The sequence below is a fragment of the Miniopterus schreibersii genome (assembly GCF_964146895.1).
Source record: "Miniopterus schreibersii genome assembly, chromosome: 4".
Lineage (NCBI taxonomy): Eukaryota > Metazoa > Chordata > Mammalia > Chiroptera > Miniopteridae > Miniopterus > Miniopterus schreibersii.
Genome location: NC_138105.1, coordinates 99,320,441 through 99,340,577, shown reverse-complemented (window position 1 = coordinate 99,340,577; position 20,137 = coordinate 99,320,441). Strand labels below are relative to the sequence as shown.

The following is a 20,137-nucleotide window of genomic DNA, read 5'->3' as shown; positions in this document are numbered from 1 at the left end:
CCGAGACCCTTCGGTCCGCGGGCCAGTGCTCTAGCCACTGAACCACACTGGCCAGGGCTCAACTTCCCCATTCTAAAAATCATGAAGATAGTCTCCTGTATCTTCTCAGAGTGATATAATTTTCCTTTTCACAACTAGGTCTTTTGAACTTTTGCTCCCCTCCACTTTCATTTATTTTGTTTCATCAGTTTATCTTCCAATCTTACTATAATTCACCTTCTGATCTCTTTGGGCTTAGTTTGCTGTTCTTTTCCTAAAATTCCTAACATGGAAACATACACATATAAACACAGTGAAAGAGTAAAGACAACTTCTATGCAGAAAAAGAACAAATTCTACACGTCAGAAGGAAACGGAACAGCATTTTTTAAAGTGCCGAAAGAAAACACAGAACTGCCCCCCGTCGACCTATAACTCTATTCCCAGGGAAAATACCTTTCAAAACTGAAGATGAATCCTGTTTCCAGTGAAGAGAGGGTAACAGGAACCAGATTCACCCTTCCAACAGGGAAAATGCAACCAGGCAAAATCTCTGAAACACTTACCTGTGACACACGGGACGTCAGGACATGAACAGTGATTCCTGAGAGCTGGGGAACAGACGAAGGAGCCTGTGATGGTCCTAGTTTACAGCCCTGGAAGAGTTTTAAGGCTTAGGCACAAAGAGGGTGACCCCTGTGAAGTCCAGGGGACTCCCTGAGTTGAGCTGGACCTGAGAGTCAGGACAGAGTGCCAGAGATGGCTCTACAGGATGTCATATAATGTCACTTGAAGATACGTTATAAGTTAAAATGGATACTATGAATCTAAAGCAATCGGCAAAATGAAAAAAGACACAGAGTTATAGCTAATAAAGGAGACAAAATGGAATTGTTATGGACTGAATGTTTGTGTCCCCCCGAAATTCCTCTGTTGCAATCCTAACCCCAATGTGATGACACTGGGAGGTGGGGCCTTTGGGAGGCGCCCTCATGAGTGGGATTAGTGCCATATAAAAGAGACCCCAGAGAACTCCTCCCCACTCCTACCACATTAGGACGCAGTGAAAACACCTGCCTCTGTGAACCGGAAAGCAGGCTCTTACCAGGCGCTGGAGCTGCTGGTGCCTTGATCTTGGACTTCCCAGCTCCTAAAACTGTGAGAAATTCCAGCTCATAAGCCAGCCAGTCAGTGGTGGTGTGCTACAGCAGCCGAAAGGGACTGAGAAAGGAACCACGAAAAGCGTTCAATTCATCCAAAAGAAGCCAGCGGGAGATGAGAAGGAGCCGTGGCCGGGCGGCTCAGCTGGTTGGAGCGCCCTGTACACCCAAAAGTTGCAGGTTTGACTCCCTGTCAGGGCACGTCGGGGAGGAAAGCATTCGATGTTTCTCTCTCACATCTATGCCCCCCACTGCCACCCGCAACAAACAACAAATGGGACAAATAGAAAACACACAGCAAGATGAGAGATTTTAAACCCAACCGTGCTAACAATCATATGAAATGTGAATGGTCTTGGTAGGATTTTATATGATACACGGGCAGGGGAATTACATGAAAGAATGGATACTATTTATATTTGTTAGCTTTCTCTATGTACTTGTATTGTTTGATTTGCTACATCACACACACATTGTGTCCTTCAAATGAATCGAAAACCATGAAAATCGACAATCAGAGCAGCGAGATGCCCTTGTCTGCAGCTCCAGCCAGCATATCCTGGGCAGCTATTACTGCTTCTCATTTCCTACAAGATGAAATTTGGTCCTCTGGCGAAATGGAGAAAATGAATAGAATTCAGTGCTATCCTGGCGTCTACCTGGATGAGGCGGGAGTTGGCTCGCGGTCGATACCAGCACCTACTTTACTTGCCGGGCCGGCATTCTCGGTGCCACCTCGCGTCCTCTCGTCGCCTGTGGCAGGGACGGCTGCTGATCTCCCAGGAGCTGCTCTCCGCTTCTACGGCCACAGAAGCTGGAAACTGCCTTCGCCGAACAAAGGCTTCATCTCCCGGTCTCCCCTGCAGGTGACAGCGGTCGCCTGGCTAAGACCTGGCCATGGGATGCCAGCAGAGGTGACGCGCCCCTTCCAATTGTGCCTTTAAAGGAAGGGCGTTCGGGCATCTCCTCTCCCCTCTGGCTGCCGGTTGAGACGCAGACACAGCCTTGGCCACCTGGAACCACACAGGCGGGGGACACCCAAGGACGGCAGGGCAGTCATTTAGAAGGGCCTGCTTTCCGACTCCCTGGGAGCTGCCCAGGTGCGTTTATGAGAAATGACTTCCTATGACGAGGCGCTGCTGTTCTGGCGTCTCCATCACAGCAGTTCTATCCACGTATCCACGTCTAAATAACACAGCTCCATCCCTTCTTTTTTGTTGTTAACCCTCCCCTGAGGATACTTTTTCCATTGATTTTTAGAGAGTGGGGGGGGGGTCGATGTGAGAGAGACACGTCAGTTGGGTGCCTTCCTGCGCACACTGTGGGCAGGGGATCAAACCTGCAATCTGGGTGCGAGCGCTTGACCAGGAGCCAAGCCCGTGACCCTTGGGTGCATGAGTCAACGCTCTAAACACTGAGCCACACCGGCCAGGGCGGCTCCATCCATTCTTAGTTGTTCGTTTGTAATTAGAAGCGAATGTTCCCCTTCAAGAAGCGTGTAATCCAGATGTCAGAAGATGATAACTGTGAGAGTTTAATTTTCTCTCTCATCAGAGAAGAAAAGAAAAAATTGAATTAATAGAGAAATCTAGAGCATTATCTTTGGAAAAGATATACAAGTGATAAACAAATCTCTGGTTGTACTAATCAATATAGAAGTGATACCGGTTCTTGGAAAGCTCTCTAAAAATAGATCTGCAAATTTTAAATGAAGTAATAAATAGATGTAACAAATAACTTAGTAAAAAACTTGAAAATACTGAATTAAAGGACAATTTGGAAGAAAAAATATATTATCAAAATCATTTAAACAGAAAGAAATAAACAAAAGACCAAAGGAAAAAGAAAAAAACACACCAAAAGAATTATCCAATAATTGGTTCTGTACTCAGAAGGTTCACAAATGAATCTTGAAAGTTTTTTAAGGAGATAATGTCTGTTTATAATTCTCTCAAGAACAAACCAAAGGATGGAAAGCTATGTAGCTGACCTTTCAAAGGACTCAAATTCCTGATGCCCACATCTGATAAGGGATACAAAAGAAGGAGCGATTCCATGTTACAAAAACACATTACCTGCCCCCCCCCAAAAAGCATGAGCTGAATCTAATGGGCTGTTTCCAATACTAATGCGAAGTACTGATCTGCAACTTACGACTTGAACGTATTAGTAAGTAGCTAAACTTGTTTCAACAGTTTTAAAATCACATGATGACATTCATTGCCCCTAACCTTTCTCTTTCTCAAACCGTACATAACATAAAGGATATTTTGACCCGGCGGGTGGCTCAGCTGGTTGGAGTGTCGTCCCAGACACCAGGAGGCTTGTGGGTTCCAGTCCTGGCTGGGGCACGTACCTAGGTTTCAGGTTCAGTCCCAGGTTGGGGCGCGTATGGGAGGTAACCAATGGTTATTTCTCTCTCACATTGATATTTCTCTCTCTCTTTCTCTCTCTCTCTCCCTCCCTCCCTCTCTAAAATTGGTCTAAAATCAATAAACATATCCTCAGCTGAGGATAAAAAAAAGAAAGAAAAAAATACCTATTTTAGACCAATAACATACTTGGTTATTCAAACTCTACAGGCAATTCCAGGAAGACTGTAAAATAAAAATTCCAGTTTATTGACACTATAATGTAATACAGGATTATCCCAAAGTTTAGGTTTTCGTAACTTTAACAGCGTAAATGGTATAAACATATAAAGAGCATCGTTTTAAAGTTGAAATTTCTTTTACCTTCCCTTTCTTTGTGAATTTCGAACAATAAAACTTTTAATGGCAAATGAGGGGAAAACCACACAAAAGGCTAGGTAGCCAAGATAAACAGAATCTACAGAAAAATGTTGACAGTTACATCTTTGAAAATAAACGGAGACCAACCAAATGAGAACAGGCCAAAGCTATTGATTCAGAGCCCGGGCCCCTCAGGGTTCAGCAGAGACGCAGAGGCAGGCGGAGGAAAGGGAAAGCGTCCCAGGGGCCCACAGGAGGCTCCCATCCCAGGCTGTTGGCTTGGGGAAGCTGGAGGCGGCTCCCCAGAAGTGGGGCGCCCTATGTGATTGGTTAGGGGTGCATATTTCACTTTTTCTGGTTGGTTCTAACTTAGAAGTGGGGACAAAAATCAGGGAAGCTGTCAGTTACTGATTAAGCCCTGGCCATTTGGGGCAAACTGTTACAGAGGTTACTGTTTAGCTTCCTGGATTGTTCTAGAGACAGCAATCGGGCTCCCCAGGGTGTTTATTGTACATGAGGGGGGTTGGTCGTGCCCCCCCACCCGTGGGCGGGGAGGGGGCAGGTCAGAGTCCTGTTTCTATAAATGGTCTGGCCACTGTCCCCGTGTATATTCAGCACCTCAGGGGTATAACCTCAGGATCGCCTTGTTCTGGCAGGAGCTGCAGACATAACCCTGAGGCAGGGGTTCCCTGCGGCCTGGGAATTATTAAAAGGGTTGCTTCAGAGTAAATACAGCGAGAAGGGCTGCCTCTGATTCCTCACCTGGGAAATGGGGCGAATGATACCTCTTTGGGGGATTATCACGAGGACTGAAGGGTAGGCGGCTTGTTTGTTTGTTTGTTTGTAACTAAAGCCCCTGCAGGCGGCAGCCTTTCTGGGATGAGGCCTGTGGCCCGGCCCAGGTTGGACCTGCGAGGGCTGGGGCAGCCCTACCCGCCCCCAGATGGCGCGGGGCTCAGGGCAGATCTGGCGGGAAGCCGCCGGGGCCACTGCCGCCCAGCAACCGTGCAGAAAAGGGTGCGTTTCCGGACAGCCCGCGGGTCCACCGGGGCTGCCACCGTCCACGGTCCACGGCGCCACGCCCGCCGCCACGCCCTCGCCACCGCAGCCGCCGTGGCAGGAAGTGCCTGTCCGCTCGCCGGAAGCGCCTGGCCGCGGAGGCTCCTGGGAGTTGTAGTTCCATCCCACCCAAGTCCCGGGGGTACCTACGCAGTGCTGGGAGGTCTCCCACTGTGATCTGTGCACTTCCGGACCCCGGGCTGCTCTGGGGTGGCCAACACCTGGGACCCGGTGGGTTCCGAGGCCCCCGTTGCTCCTCGGATTGGCGGTTCCCCGCGCGCCAGGCTGTAGAGCGGACGCGTGTGGCAGACTCCACGCTGGGAAGGGTGCTCCAGGCGGGGTCCGGTGGGCGGCTGCCTCTGACGTCTTCTGCAGAGGGTCAGGGTCCCCGTCTGGTTTGGGGGAGGGGGCCGCAGGCCGGCGGGGTCTCACTGCATCTCTGCCCTCCCGCAGCTCGGCCCCATCGGAGTTCACCGCTCGCAGGGGACCCAGGGGCAGCCTTGGTTGGGTGAGCTGGCGGCCAGCTGTCCCCGGGATGGTCACCCCTCCTTCCCGAGGGTGGACTTGTTTTCGTCCCTTGACTCCGAGCTCCTCTGCCCATCCAGGCCCCTCAACTCTGCTCAGGTGGCCAGGCTTCCTTTGGGCAGGGGGCAGCATTGGGGAAAGGCCCCCTCCTCCCCGCCCCTCCCTCAGTGTTGTGGACCCCGCGGCGCAGCCACCCGTAGGCTCTGCGCCCTGAAGGCTGTGACATGATCCTTTATTCCAAGGATCTACAGTGTCTTGTCTTCATTTGGCAAACCTTGACTGAGTGTCCGGGTCCCCTCCCAGGCGGGGGTCCTGTGGCCACGTGGGTCACGTGAACAGAAGAGAGGGCTCCCGCGCGTGGGCGCCCTGATAGTTACCTTTGCTGGAAGCGTGGACACAGGGAGGGAGGTCAGTTCCCGCCGGGGAAGGTGTGACGAAAGAGCAGAGAAAAGTAAGGTCCGTGTGGGCGCGAGGGGGCGGGGGGGGGGTTATCACCCCAGGAGGAGGGACAGCGGAAAGGTAAGAGGCACCACCCCGCGCCCGCCGCTGGGTCCGGCGCCCTGGAGGAGCCTCGGGGAGGTGAGGCTGGGGGTGGCTCGGGGAGCCCACCAGGGCCACGGTGGTTCGGGGGTGCGGGCTGGGTCCGGTTGGTGCCCGGAGCGCTTTAAGGGAGTTAGTGGCGCAGCTCTATTTGTCTTTGGTCGGAATCTACCGGCAACGAGTCGAGCGGATGGCGGCTGAACCAGGGCAGCGGGAAAAGTGAGTTAGGGGGGCGCCCGGGAGGCTCGCGGAGGTGCGGGGGCCCTGCCCGCGCGCGAACAGGTGGCGGGTCGGTGTGGACTGTGGTGCGCGGCGGCGGCGCGGGCGGGAAGCGATGCCGAGGTGATGGATCCGCGTCTCCGATGCTTTTTTCAAGACGGGGCAGACTTGAGCTGGGGGGGAAATGACACCGGGACTATGATTTCACATCTTGACAAGGCCAACTATCGGCTTTTGTTTTTTTACGACTTGAATTTGGGTCTTATTACAGATTTTTCCTACTATAATCCATGATTCTTTTTTAAAAAATGTTTACTGAGTCATAGAAAATATCTCCGATGCATGGCAAAGTGAAAAGAAAAACCCCAAAAAACATTTGGAGTCACCGTCCAGACTGAGCAAATGTTGAAAGTTTGTTTCCGATTTTCCGAAGAACTGAAACGTTGTAAATACCGCGGGAGCCCATGTGTTGTCACAGCGAGGTCAGGCGTTCTGAAGTTACAATGTGTCCCTGCTTGTTTTTATTTACTAAGTATTAACGTAGTTGCAAACAACAGGTTTTGTTTAGTGTATTCTTTACCTTTGCCTGCAGTTCTTTGGGATTGTCGTTTTCTTATTTATTTTTAGTATTTTTTCACGTATTCTAGATACCAATGTGTTCTGGTTTATGGCCATTGAGAAAATCTTGAGTAGGAGTTGGCTGGGTTTCTCTGATGGGTGTATTTTTTAGTATGGATCCACTTCATTTCCTGTTTACTGGTTTATTCGGTTTCCTGTTGCTTTGTCTTTTTTAGTAATTTATATTTTTCTAGAAAGTTGTCCAATTTAACTTTAGGTTTATGACATTTATAATGTAGTCTAATAATTTTTAAAAAATACCTCTGCTGAAACAGCCTTTTTTCCTGTCTAAATAGTGTATATATTTGCCTTCTCTTTATCAGTCATGCCTGAAGTTAGTCTATTTTAGTCGTTTTAAATACAAACCAATTATTTTATTGGCTTGAATAATACTCTAAAAATTGATTTTAGTTTTCTCTTTAAGATTTTTTTATTGGGGCACTTCAGACTTAAGGAAAAGTCACAATGGTAGAATAGTACAAAGAATCCCTAAATACATTTCATCTAAATGCTCCAAATATTAACATTTTACCGTATTTGTACGGGGGTGTGTGTGTGTCAAGGGATTTCAGGGCTGATTTAGGAAAAGATATAACCATGAGGTGACAGGAGCATACACAAGCTTTATTTAGGAAATGTTCATGGGGCGGGGGGTGTCCCTGGAAGTACAGATACCCCCAGAGGCTGGAGCCCAGGGGCCACTTTCCCGGGGGGAGGACAAGGGAGCCCCCAGACATCTCTGGGCCAGAGCCTCTTGGGGTCTTGTGTATTTTACCTGTGCCTACCAGATACTGGGTGCAGTTTCATGGGGTGGGCAAAGCAGGCAAGTTCTAAATGACCACAAATTGGCCTCTCTTTGGGCTGTTTACAGCACTTACATGTGTCCACATTTCAGTTCGGTCTTTTAAGCTGTGGTCTCGGCCAGCTGACCTGGGTGGCTGCGCGGAGCTGTCTTTGGTTCACTTACACAGCCGCCTGCTTTATTCCCCCCTCCCCGCACACACGTGTGCATGTGCCCCCTTCAGTGTGCATTTCCCCGAGACAGAGGTGTTCTGTCACCCCAGCACGGGACAGTAATGATCCACACCAGGAATTAATGGTCCACACCAGGAATTGGCGGTGACACAGTACCGTTATCTAACCCCCGGACCCTATGCGGATTTCACTGGTCTGCCCCTATAACGCCCTCTCTGGCTAAGAACATCTCAGACCACGCATCACACTTTCCCCCCAAGTCTCCTCAGTCTCCTTGGCTCTGGACCCGGGCGCAGCCTTTCATCATCTTTAACAGCACTGACATTTTTGAGGAGTCCGGGCCAGTTATTATAGAAAGATCCGCAGGTTCCATAACGGGTAGATTCGGATAATACATTTGCATCAGGGTATTTTTTATTTTATTTTATCTGTTCTATTTCTTTGATCACTTCTTTTAAACCTGTTTCTTTTCTTTCACATTTTCCGGGTGTATTCTTTTTCCCTGCGCCCCCCTCCCGAGTGGAGGGTCAGGGACGTTCAGTTCCATTTCATGCGTATCCTAGGGCTGTGACCGTCCCTCACGGGCGGGCTTGTTAACTGCTCACCGGTTTTGATGTGTGGTGCTCTTGCGGTCGTCATCAACTATTTTTGCCTTTTTATTATTTTCAAGTTTGGTTGCTTTTTGGTTCAGAGGGTGGCATCTGTGCGGTATTGTTTTTCCAATGTATTTGCTGAGTGTTTTTTAAAATTTTTTATTTTTTAAAAAATATATCTTTATTGATTTCAGAGAGAGAGAGAAACATCAGTGATGAGAGTCATTGATCGGCTGCCTCCTGCACGCCCGGGCTGGGGATGGAGCCCGCAACCCAGGCATGTGCCCTGACCGGGAATTGAACCCCCATCGCCTGATCCTAGGTCGATGCTCAACCGCTGAGCCACGCCGGCCGGGCGCTGAGGGTTATTTTTTAGCTCACCTGCCAGCTTTTATAGCTACCCCAAATATGCCTAAAAAGAATACATGCTCTCGGATTATGGAGCACACGCTTCTGCCCGACCCAGCAGAGCGGCCTTTAAGTCACCCCCGCCCCCCCCCCCGCCCCCTCGGCGGTCAGTTCTGAACCTCGCTGCCCACTTTCCCCCGCGGGGCCCGCGCGCCCGGCTCCCCGCGCCCCTCCCTGTGTGCTTCACGCATTTGCGCCCCGGCGCGCGGGGAGCGTTTACTGGTGACAGGGGCCTCAGGTCCGGCTGGCCTCTGGCCCTTGCTGTGCCCCTTTGCAGAGGGTGGTTCCCTCTTGCTTTCTGTGTGTCTCGCTCGTATTTTTTCTGACGAATTCCGAGCACCGCGTGCTGGCCAGAAGAGAGACCCGCGCGCAGCGGGCACCGCGGGCGGAGCTGGGAGGCCGCAGGGTGTTGGAGGGGCGGCGCTCCGGGTCCAGCGGGCAGCGTTTGCTGTTGCTATGGTTACCGCCGGCCCTGCTTTGTGCACGCGGCGGGCTGATCACTGTCGCCCCCTCCGCAGGCCTCCGGCCCTGGCTCTCCTCCCGCCCATGCACCCCCAGTGCCGGCTAGTCTGGTGGTGGAGGGCCGGGGTGCTCCTGCTTCCTCAAGGCTTAGGAGGGCCCTGGGGCCCTGAGTCGGGGCTGGGGCCTGTGGGGATGCCCCCCCCCGCCCCTTGTAGGAGGCTCTAAAGGTGTGAGCCCAGGGCATGTGCCAGCCCCTCCTCTCCCTGCCGTCTGTGGTCGGTCTTACCCGGGCTCTGGGAGCCTCAGGGTTGCCTGCCCTTCCCCCAGCAGTGGGGGGCTTTTGTTCCCCAGGAGAGAAATTTCTAGAAGGATGGGGCTTGTGTTTCCCAGTGGGGCAGCCAGTCCCCGCCTCCAGGAGCCCGCCCGTCTGCTCGCTGTCGGCCCCGTTTCTCCCTCCCCAGCGCTCAGTGGGGTCTGTGTTGTGTTCTCTGCGGCCCTGTAACAAATGACCACAAATTGAGCGCTTTGGTCACACCCGCCTCTCGGCTCACAGCTCTGCAGGCAGAAGGCTGGGGGCAGGGCGGGGGCAGGGGCTCTGCTCAGGTCTCCCAAGGCCAAAGTCAAGTCGGACGGGCTGGCCTCTTCCCTGGGACCCCCTCCGAGGGACAGTGTGCTTCAGGCTCGGTCAGGGGCGCACAGAGTGGGCTTAGGCCGAAGGCCCCCGAGTCCTTGCGGGCTGTCAGCGGAGGTCCTCCCCCAGCTCCTCCTCACACGGTGTGTCCATCTCTAAAGCCAGAAACGGGATGCGGGAGTCTTCTCCAATTTCCACCCTCTCTGACTTTCCCTTCTGCCCCGCCCGCTCTCCGACTCAGACGTCCAGTGTCCTGCTGGTGTCTTCACGCGAGCCTCACGTGTCGTCTGTTTATTTCCAGGTGTTCTTAGTGTCTTTGCACAGGCTCAGGAGCGGACTGTAGCTGGGCGCTCGGTCCTGCCCGCGTATCCGAGTCCACTTCTACCCGCAGAGTCGGGAGCCCAGCCCGCACTGACGGTAAGTTCTCAGCGGGAGAGCCGAGCTGGGGCACTACCGGCCCCTGGCCTCCAGTCCGAGTCCCCGGAGTCCCCGGGAACAGGCCACTCTCCCCAGGACAGCGACCCGGGGAGCAGCAGCGTTCCTGGAAGGAGCGCTCCCTCTTCTGAGGCCCCTCTGTAGCTTAGGGCTGAAGGCGGAGCTCGTAGGATGGGGCGGCCTCCAGAGACGTGTCCCTAAAACAGCCCGACCCACCTGCTGACAGAGCGAATTTGGGTGATGTCACCGCATCCAGGGATCGTCTAGGATTTGGGTTAGGACGCCGTGCGGGGGGGGGGGGGGGGGGGGGGGCAGGGTCTAGAAGATGAACTAGGAGAGACGGGGTCCCCGTGACTAAGGACGACCTTGACCACCGCTGTGGAGAGTTAGGGTGAGAGACAGAGAGAGAGAAACATCTATGTGAGCGAGACACATGGATTGGTTGCCTCCCACACGCACCCTGACCTGCAACCTGGGTACATGCCCTTGACTGGGAATCGAACCCACGACCTTCTAACCACTGAGCCATGCCAGCCAGCCAGGGCTGAAGCTGCTTTCTTAATCTAAGAGTATTTCATTTTTCCTTCTCATGTTAAAGATGAAAGCAAAGGAGCGTGAGAGAGGTGTTCGGAGCCACCCAGCTCACGAGAGACAGAGCCAGCACCAGCCCCCAGGGCTCCTGTCCACAATGCACCCCTAAAACCCACCCCTTCCCACCTCCGCCCCTCAGGCCTCCTGTTTCCTTCCTCTCCCCCAGGGGAAGGACTCTGATAGGAGGTCCTGGAGAGAAAGCCCAGTAAGACGGTATATATCTATTCTTCTGAAATACTTAAATCTTAAACAACGAACACGCGTATTGTTTAAAAAAAATCGGAAATGCCACTATGTAAAAACAAACAGAATCCTACCAGGCAGGGGTGACCGCCGTTAACATTTTGTGTGTTTTCTACAGAAGTTGTTCTTTCTGTGTTTATAAAAGCCCATCCCACCTGCTGAAGTTGATGTTTACAAACAGGAAACGCAGTAAAGCCTCTCCAGTTACTATATTTTACCCCCAAATTCCTGAGCTAGTTTCCCGGAGCTGCAGCAACAGAGTGCCAACAATTGCGTGGCTCCGACGCGGAAACCTCTCTCAGCGCCGGAGGCCAGAGGGTCCAAGATCGGGGTGTCGGCAGGGTTGGTTCCTTCGGAGGCCCGGAGGGAGGGGCAGCTCCAGGCTCCCCCCCTCTAGCTTCTGGAGGGTTATCGGCCAACTTTGTTGTTCTTTGGTTTCTGCTGCACCACCACGACCTCTGCCTCTGTCTTCCCGTGACAAGCTCCTTGTGCACGTCTCTGGGTCCAAATTCCCTTTTTTGTAAGGACACAGCCACGTTAGGTTAGGGTCCCCCACCCTCAGGGCCTCATTTGAACTTCCTCATCTGCAAAGACTCTATTTCTTTTTTGTTCACCCCCACCCAAGTATATTTTTTCCATTGATTTTTAAGGAGAGAGGGAGGGGACAGCGGGGGGGGGGGGAGAGACATCGATGTGAGAGCGAGACATCGATCTGTTGCCTCCCACATGCTGCTCCTTAGGATCTGGGGTGTTTAGGGTTTGGCTAAAACTCCCAGGCACCTGGGAAAACTCCATCCATCCGCCTGTTCCTCATCTGTGGGTCACATGCTTACGCACCTGCTTTTTCCAGTTTCTGTGTTGCTGGAAGGTCTGGCCATGCCAGATAGTTCTTCTACGATATTTTAAGTTGATCCTAGCTTGGCATGCTTCAACTGTATCATAATTTATTAACCAGTCTTTTATTTTTAAGAACTTAGGTAGTCTCTGATTTTTAAAAAAAAACACCCTCAGGACTTTCCGTGAAGTTTCTGTAATCCTAGAGTTTCAGTGTCTCTGCAGACTCCCTGGATCAGACTGCAGTGGCCACTGCCCCCGTAGGAAATACCTAAGGCCAGCCTCGTGCCTGTTCAGGACAGATAGGTGTGGGGCCCAGTGGACGCTTCGGCCACAGTAGACTTGCTCCTGAACCTTCACGCTCCTGTTCCCGGGGAAAATGAGGAAGCAGGAGGGCTCAGGCGGAGGCGGCAGATCTTGTCCCGTATTTGGTAAGTGGCAGAGCCAGACCAGGACCGCTTCCTAAGCCAGGACAGTCCTCAGTACAGGTCACTGTGGACAACGGCAGCCTCGAGAGGAGAAGCGAACGACACGTAGCGGGGCCCAGGGACGGAGCCCAGTGCCGCAGGCGGTTCGCCCTCCGCGGGCCTTCGCGAGCCTCCGCTCAGCAGGCTGCACAGGCCCGTGTTGTGTTTTCCTGTCAATTTGCTCAGCACCAGGGCAGGACCGGTGACAGAGCTTTGGGTTCGAAGATTAGTAGGCTACTGATATTTTAAAAATAACTTTTCAGAAACGATCGTATACTAAATGCCCATTGGTCATAGAAAACCTTAGAAAATTCACCTAAATACAAAGAAAAAAAACTTTGCATGGTCATTATCCAACTACCCAAAGCTAACGACTACGAGCCTCTGGTCTCCAGTCACTCCAGAGACCGTTTCGTATGAGCATGTGCGTGTGTACATGTGTGTGCACGTGTGTGCATGTGCGCACGTGCGGGTGCTGGATCCCATAGTGTTCAACTACTTCCATTGATCAGAATGCTATTAAATAGTTTTCTGTGATTTCACCTTTTTGCTGCAAAACGTTTATTTCCCTTTGGACGCAGTCTAGTCTTCTGCAGTTGGATATTTAGTTACTTCTGTTTTTTCAGAGTTTTACCAAATCTGTAATAAAGATCTTGGCCACTAAATCTTTGCCTGAGCACATGACTATTTCTTCAGAAAAACATTTCTATTACACTTTTGGGTAATGGTAGACAGAGGGTAGTAATTAATTACCAAGACACAGGGATATACTATATGGATATTCATTAACTAGGAAAACACAAGATCAAGTCTCCCAGTCACATTCCAAGGCCAGTGGTCCCTGGGACCAGCCTGCCCTCCCCCTGTGCCGGGGCCGTGGCAGCTGGTTCTGAGGCCCAGGGAGCCTGGCCTGACGTCCTTCCCTCCCCACCCCCTCTCTGCCTCTGCAGGTGTCTGCTCTTCCCAGCCGGCAGGGGGGCGCCATGTACCAGGTGAGTGTGGCCTTTCTTTATACTGGGCTTTGCTGAACCATGGATTTCAGGTTGCTTATAAAACAAAATGCAAACGGGGTTGGGGGTGGGGTTGAGGGTGGTCAATGAGGAAAAACAGGAACATCTGTAATACTTTCAAAAATAAAGATAAATTTTTAAAAATGCAAACCGAAATCGGGATGAGTGAAAATGCGGAGAGAATGGAGAGCCAAGGCCGTGGGAAGGGCGGGCGGATGCCGTACAGGGCCGCTGGCGTCATGAGCTGCCCTGTACAGTTACGCCTGGCATTCCTGGCACTTAAAAAAGTCAGATTCCATCCAACATATGACTTGTGAGGTCTGTCTGGGGCGAGCATGTCACCATCTCTGGGGAAATCAAGCTTTTTGGGGAACTTAGAAATGTATGTGATGGGTCTTCGCCCGTGCGATCTAGCCGGTGGGTCCTCGACCATGACATTGAAACGAGCCCCACAGCGACCTTTCTCTTCAGTGTGAACAGCGGACCTTACGGCAGCGCAGAAACCTGTGGCCCCAGTTAGGGGATTAGCACCCGGGTCTACGTGGAGAGCCGGGTGTGGCTCGGGCTGACCTTGGTAAAACACTGCGGCGTCTGGAGGAACGGATGGACAGCATGCTCTTCAGATGATTTTCCAGTGACTTTTGACAGAGCAAACAGCTCCCAATCTCAGCCCTCGGCCGGGCGGGAGGGAAGGTGGCCCAGCCGTCCTGGCCTTTTCTCTCACATCTGAGGCGGCGCCTCCGTCTCCATTTTCAGGACTTAGACTCACACATCTGCCCTCGGCCTCCTCGGAGCCCTTTCTCACTCAGTCGTCATCCCTTCTCTTCAGACTCACTGGCATTGTCTTCCATCAGCCCGTCTGCATCCTCACATTTCTCTGTTCCCAAAGGCCCTCTCTGTCCCTGGGCTCTAGGGATGGTCACTGCTCAGAGATCACGAGCCAGAAACCCAGCTAGAACCAACCGCTTTAGGTCAAAGGCAGAATCTAGGCAGCCCGCGCACTGTGGGACTCAGAGACGGTGACATCCAGGAGCCCAGGGGTCGCCAGGAGTCTCATGTCCCTTGTCCCTATTTCTGTTACTTCCTTCTGTCATACTGACTTCATCCATGTGGCCAGAAATAGGACGTCCATTAGGTGCTGTGCACGCCTCACATGCATGAATCCTGCACAGAAAGGGACCGGTCTGCTTTCATAGAGCCCGTTTGCAGGGCCCTTGAGAAAGATCTGGACGGGTCCAGCTGAGTCCAGGTTGGGGCTGAGGTGCTGGGTCTGCCACGTGCTTGGGGGGGGGCGTGCAGGGAGGGAGAATGTTAGTCCCCGAGGAAGACAAGGCCTCGCAGACACACGTTGAGAGCTGTCCACTGCAGGGAGAAGCGCAGTCACAGGGCCCTAGGTTCTAGCTTGGGACCCGTCTTGATCTCAATGGGAGTATGTGCGCTTAGTCAGGCTGGGACTATCTGATGTTTGCTACCAGAGATGGGGTGTGTGTGTGTGGGGGGGGCAGGCCAGCATGAGAGGTTGAAAATTAGGTGCTAACTCCACAGCCTTCTCTAAAGAGGTGACTGGAACATGAGGCTGTTGGGCCTGTACACGAAGCCAGAGGTTTTACTTGGTGTCTTTTTGGGGAAGCTATTGCTTTGTAGGAAACCCGGCCTCATTGGGAACCTCCCTCTGTGAGGGCCGTCTGCAGTAAAGATAATGGCAGTGAAAGTCACAGGACTCCATCTGTTGAGCACGTATGTGCCAGACTGTTTTTCTCTATTATTTCATGAATAATCCTGGGAGGTAGATACTAATCCTTCCCATTTTCAAGATGAGCAAACAGAGGTTAGAGATATTAAGCAAATTGCCGAAGATCGCACAATAGGTGATGGGCTGAGATCTGAATACAGACAGACACACACAGAACTGGGCTCTTACCGACCGAGCTGAATGGTGGTTTTATTGACCAATACCACATCCCCAGCCAAGCAATCCACCCAGGCATGGGCCCCAAAGGCTGCCCTGCCTGCCTGTGGACCAGCAGCCCAGCCCGCCTGCCTGCAGGCCCCCCTGTGGGCCATGGCAGTCATCTGCCCACAGACCCCACCAACCGCCCCTCCCAGGATCTCTCACCAGGATGACTGGTGAAGGTGCCAAAACCAGCTGGTAAAGGCTGGCAGAGGTGACCGTTCCTTCAGATGCCGGTGCCAATGCAGGGCTACAAGGATCAGGAAAAACCAAGTAAACATAACGCCGCCAAAGGCACTGAATAAAGGTCCAGTAAGGGACCCCAAGGACACGGATCCGTGAACTACTTGCCTCTCGGCAGGAACATCCTCCCAGCATCAGGACTCGCTGTTCATTCTCCGTGCCGGCTCAGACACGGCCTCCAGGGGAGCTTGGCCTGACAGCAAGACATTGCATTTGACTGCGGTCATCTTTGCGTCACGGCCTTCGGCGGACTCTTACCGTACAGAAGTCTCTTCCGTCCGTCTCACTCCACCAGACTATAAACCCCGTTAGGACAGGAGCAGTGCTGCGTCCAGCTTTGGAGCAGAATGCCAGCCACATGCCAGGTCCTCAATAGATGCTTGCCCACTGAGTGAAGGAGCGACTGAATGGAGATCCAGGAGTGAGATCTTTTCTAATCATTTTTCTCTCTCCACAAAATAGACAGTGTCAGGGGCAAGCTAAGTTCCTGTATAACTTCCGGGGAAACCTGAGTGCGAAGGTGGGGAGGTCCCTCTCCTCTCCGCCTCCGCCCTAGTAGCCCGTGCGGAGTGCACCAGGTTAATCAGGGATGTGCCGTTCCAGGCGTCGCTGTCATTCAGAGATGTGGCCGTGGGCTTCACCCAGAAGGAGTGGCAACAGCTGGACCCTGTGCAGAGGACCCTGTACCGGGACGTGATGCTGGAGAACTACAGTCACCTGGTCTCAGTGGGTGAGGAAGGCGCCCGTGCTCCCCAGCTATGCCTCAGCTCCTTCCTTCCCTCGGTTATGTAAAACCTCCTAAGCTCTAAAAGCGTTTGGCCTCGGGTTTCTGTCGTCAAAGAGCCTTGCTCTCATCTCACCCAGGTTATTTGTGAATCTACCTCCCTAGTGAAATATCTGTTCTTTGGCCGAGATGTAAATGTCCGTTGTGCGACCTGAACCTCCCGCTTCCTTCGATGGCTCAGCATAACTCGGGTCACTGTTTTTTACAAACAGGGTGTCAAGCCGCCAAACCAGCTGTGATCTCCAGGCTGGAGCTGGGGCAAGAGCCATGGATGGAGGAAGAAGAAATCCAAGGGTGGAGCCTTCCAGGTAAGAGAACCAGCTTGCAGGGGGACCGCGGGCATACGGTTCCAGAAGGTCACAAAGCAGAACCTTGGGTTTTTCATGCTTCAGGCGACTGTTCTGTAAAAGCCTTAGGTCTTTGCAAGCAGCTGTGGCATCTGGCCCAGGAACGTGGGATGCCCGAATGTTTCCTGTGTGTGTTTTCAGCGTCCCAACGTGCTGTGTCAGGCTTGTTAACAGCAAGGCTCCCGTTAGTCGTTGTCAACGTTTTATCCCTATTTCCAGTATCTAATTTTTTTTCCATTCAAAAGCCCGGAACTTGGAGGTGTTTGTAATAGGATTAGTATTATTTACTCTGGGCAACTAGATTTGAAACCATGAGGTTAGCCCTCTTTGCAAACACGTCTCAAGTAATTTAGTTCTAATGTGATCCTGGAAAGATTGTAACGGTTGTGTCATTTTTTTTTTTCTCCTAGAAGTTTTGCAAGTTGATACTCAAGCAGGTGGACAACAGGAACGTGGAGACAAACCTTTGAGGCAAGTGGTGTTCCTACACAAGAAAAAATTGACCAAAAAAGGGCCCCACAAAGGAAATACAATTAAAAAAGAAGCCCCTCGGAATACGAGCCTCGTTCCTTCAAGACCACGGGCCCGCGAATGTGCCTCCTGTGGGCCGAGCCCGCAGCGCGAGGCCGCCGGCCGCCCTAACACGTACCTGGCCAGACGGCGGTTTGAGTGCGACGTGCGGGGGAACCTGGTTCTCTACCCTAAGCTCGAAGCGCCACCGCCCGGGGCACAGCCGCACGGGTGTAACCGGTGTCGCCAAGCGTTCAGCCGCCGCCGGGCCCTTCCTGCCCGCCAGGGAACCCGCGGCGGTGGGAGAGCCCACGAGTGCGCCAAATGCGGGGCAGGCTTTTCCCACTAATCAGCGCTCACGGCATATCCGAGCATCCGCAGAGCACGAAATCCAAACAGGATGGCTCCAGGGAGAAGGTCCGCCTCCACAAATGTAGGGAAAATCCCACGGAAGAGAAACCCGGTGGGAACAGCAATTGCGCTCAAATATTCCCCCAGAAGACCGGCCTGTCTGTGCCTGAGACAGTTCCCGGTGAAGAGAAGCCTCAGAAGTGTTCAGATGTGAGAAAACATTCTCCCACGAGTCATATCTCATCAAACACTACAATCTCGCATGGGAGACAAACCCTACAGCTGCGAAGAATGTGGGAGTCTTTCTCCCGGGAGCCACGCCTCACCATCCATTCTAGAGCCCACACAGGAGAAGCCCTCTGGGTGCAGCGAGCGTCGGAAAGCCACCTTCTAGAAGTCACACCTGGTCCTGCACCAGAGGACTCACCTGGGAGAGGAGCCCTATGAGTGCGGCGAGCGTGGGAAAGCTTTCTCCCAGAGCTTACGTCTTATCATACACGGGAGAACTCGCGTGGGAAAGCAGCCCTGTGAATCCTCTGACTGTGGGAAAACCTCCTCTCAGAAGGCAAACTCCATCAGATTTCACAGAACCCACACTGGGGAGAAACTGTGGGTGACATGAGAGGGTTTTTATCATGAAGTCCCGACACATCTGGGAATGAACATCCTGGATGTGGGAAATCCTTCAGCAAGAAGTGCAGTGTCACTGTGTGCAGAGATTCATCCCGAGGTGATAGTTACCAAGTTAGAGAATTAGGAAAAGCCTGCTTTCTTAAAACTAATGCTAGAATGGTAATGGTTCTCTAGAGAGAGGTGTTTTTCTAGAATAGACTTAATTATAAAGTGTATCTGTAGTTATACTAACTGTGAATATCGAGTTTTGACGTATGTGAATAAATCAGACCATTAAGCAACAGCTCTACTAGGTATCGGGACAATCCCAATGCTATATAGGGGTTATGTGCCTGCGGATCTATTTAAAAAGAATTTTATTCATTTTTGAACTGCATTGGTAATGGAACATAACTGTGAACTTGTAGACATATACACCATAATGTGTAAAATGACATCTATCAAGAATTTCCACACTAAATTGTACCCTTTTGTCTTTGTAATATATATGATAACTGGAACAACATGGATTTATTATTAAACCAGACGGCCACACACTGTACCACAGACCATTTTTGTTAAACCAACAATTTCATGACATCTCCTGATATCTCTCAATCAACTGGCTTATATGTTTCGTTTGTATTAAATGTGTAAGCTTAGGACCCCCTTCTCTGGCAACATGGTAGGCTGCCCAAAGTGAAGACCGTTTGACGGTAGACAGGTGGAAACGATGAAGGGTAACAGGGAACAGTCTCTCCCGCGCCTAACTGAGCTCGCAAGGAAAGAAGTGAAGCTCCAGGTGCCAGCTGGGCGGAGGGAACTGACAGCCAGCGCTGAGTTAGTGAGTTGATGGTGCAGCTGCCCTGTGGGTTTAATTTCGTTTATGCAACAACTTGGGTGTTAAAGACTTTAGGGGGATGAGAGACACGGCCTTGGGCACACAGGGCAGAGAACTGGCACTGAAATACATTCAGAAATGTCCAAAATCTATGCATCTGGGGAGAGGGCAGACTGGAGAAAAACCTGCTCCTTTGCACAGGAACGTTGTCTGTCTCTTCCTGGGTTCTGGGTGCGAAAGAGTCATTACCCTGCTGATTCGTAAGCCTTGACCTGCACATCCTATGAGTTAGAATCTTGAATTCCTGTCCCAGTTGAAAAACTGAACAACTGACATAGAAATCTGTCCTGATTTTTGAAAAACAACTTACAGAAGCAAACAAAATATTTCTGGAGGAAGACACCCTTAACCCATGCTTGTCAGAATTCTGACATATAAACCCGAAATGAATTCACGATGCAAAATTACACAACGCGAGGAATCAGTCCACCAGGAAGGTCAACAGACGTTTAAATGAAATAAGAAACCCAAGTATTTTAGGTGATAGAAAAACCAGATATTCTATGAAAACAACTATCTTTAAAAAGGATTAATAACAAAAACTGAAGCCCTGGACAGTTTTTCTCAGTGGTTAGTGCATCGGGCCATGGACTGAAGGGCCCCGGGTTCGATTCTAGCCAAGGGCACGCACCTCAGCTGCAGGCTTGATCCATGGCCCCAGTCAGGGGGAGGCAACCAATGGATGTGTCTGTCTGTCTGTCTCTCTCCCCCCACCCCACTCTCTCCGAACATCCTCCCAAGAGGATTTTAAAAAAACAATTAAAAAAACAACCACCCCAAACTGAAAACCATATGAAAGCAAAGCCGAAAGGAAAGGTAACTGGTTTGTTTGGGAAAGAAACGCACAGAGCGTATAGAAATGGAAAACACAGCCACTGACATTTAAAACTCAACATTAAAAGACTCAACGACCGTGTCCCAACGGTAGATTAGACTCAGCTGAAGAGAAAGCAGAGG

The 20,137-nt window shown here is 51.6% G+C and overlaps 1 protein-coding gene across 1 annotated transcript; it reads left to right on the top strand.

Moving 5' to 3' along the window:
- The first annotated feature begins 5,951 nt into the window (after nucleotides 1–5,951).
- On the top strand, nucleotides 5,952–18,839 carry LOC308556672 (KRAB domain-containing protein 4-like). Its single transcript, XM_081136099.1, has 6 exons — nucleotides 5,952–5,974; nucleotides 10,203–10,318; nucleotides 13,422–13,463; nucleotides 16,279–16,405; nucleotides 16,672–16,767; nucleotides 17,217–18,839. The coding sequence occupies exons 3-6, from the start codon at nucleotides 13,455–13,457 to the stop codon at nucleotides 17,663–17,665; spliced, it is 681 nt and encodes a 226-aa protein (XP_080992225.1). The 5' UTR covers nucleotides 5,952–5,974; nucleotides 10,203–10,318; nucleotides 13,422–13,454; the 3' UTR covers nucleotides 17,666–18,839.
- The last annotated feature ends 1,298 nt before the right edge of the window (nucleotides 18,840–20,137 follow it).

Bases quoted from the DNA above. Each gene is read 5' to 3' on its own strand.
- LOC308556672 (XM_081136099.1), top strand. The intron at 16,406-16,671 runs GTGAGGAAGGCG...TTTTACAAACAG, and splicing joins CAGTCACCTGGTCTCAGTGG to GGTGTCAAGCCGCCAAACCA. The intron at 16,768-17,216 runs GTAAGAGAACCA...TTTTTCTCCTAG, and splicing joins CCAAGGGTGGAGCCTTCCAG to AAGTTTTGCAAGTTGATACT.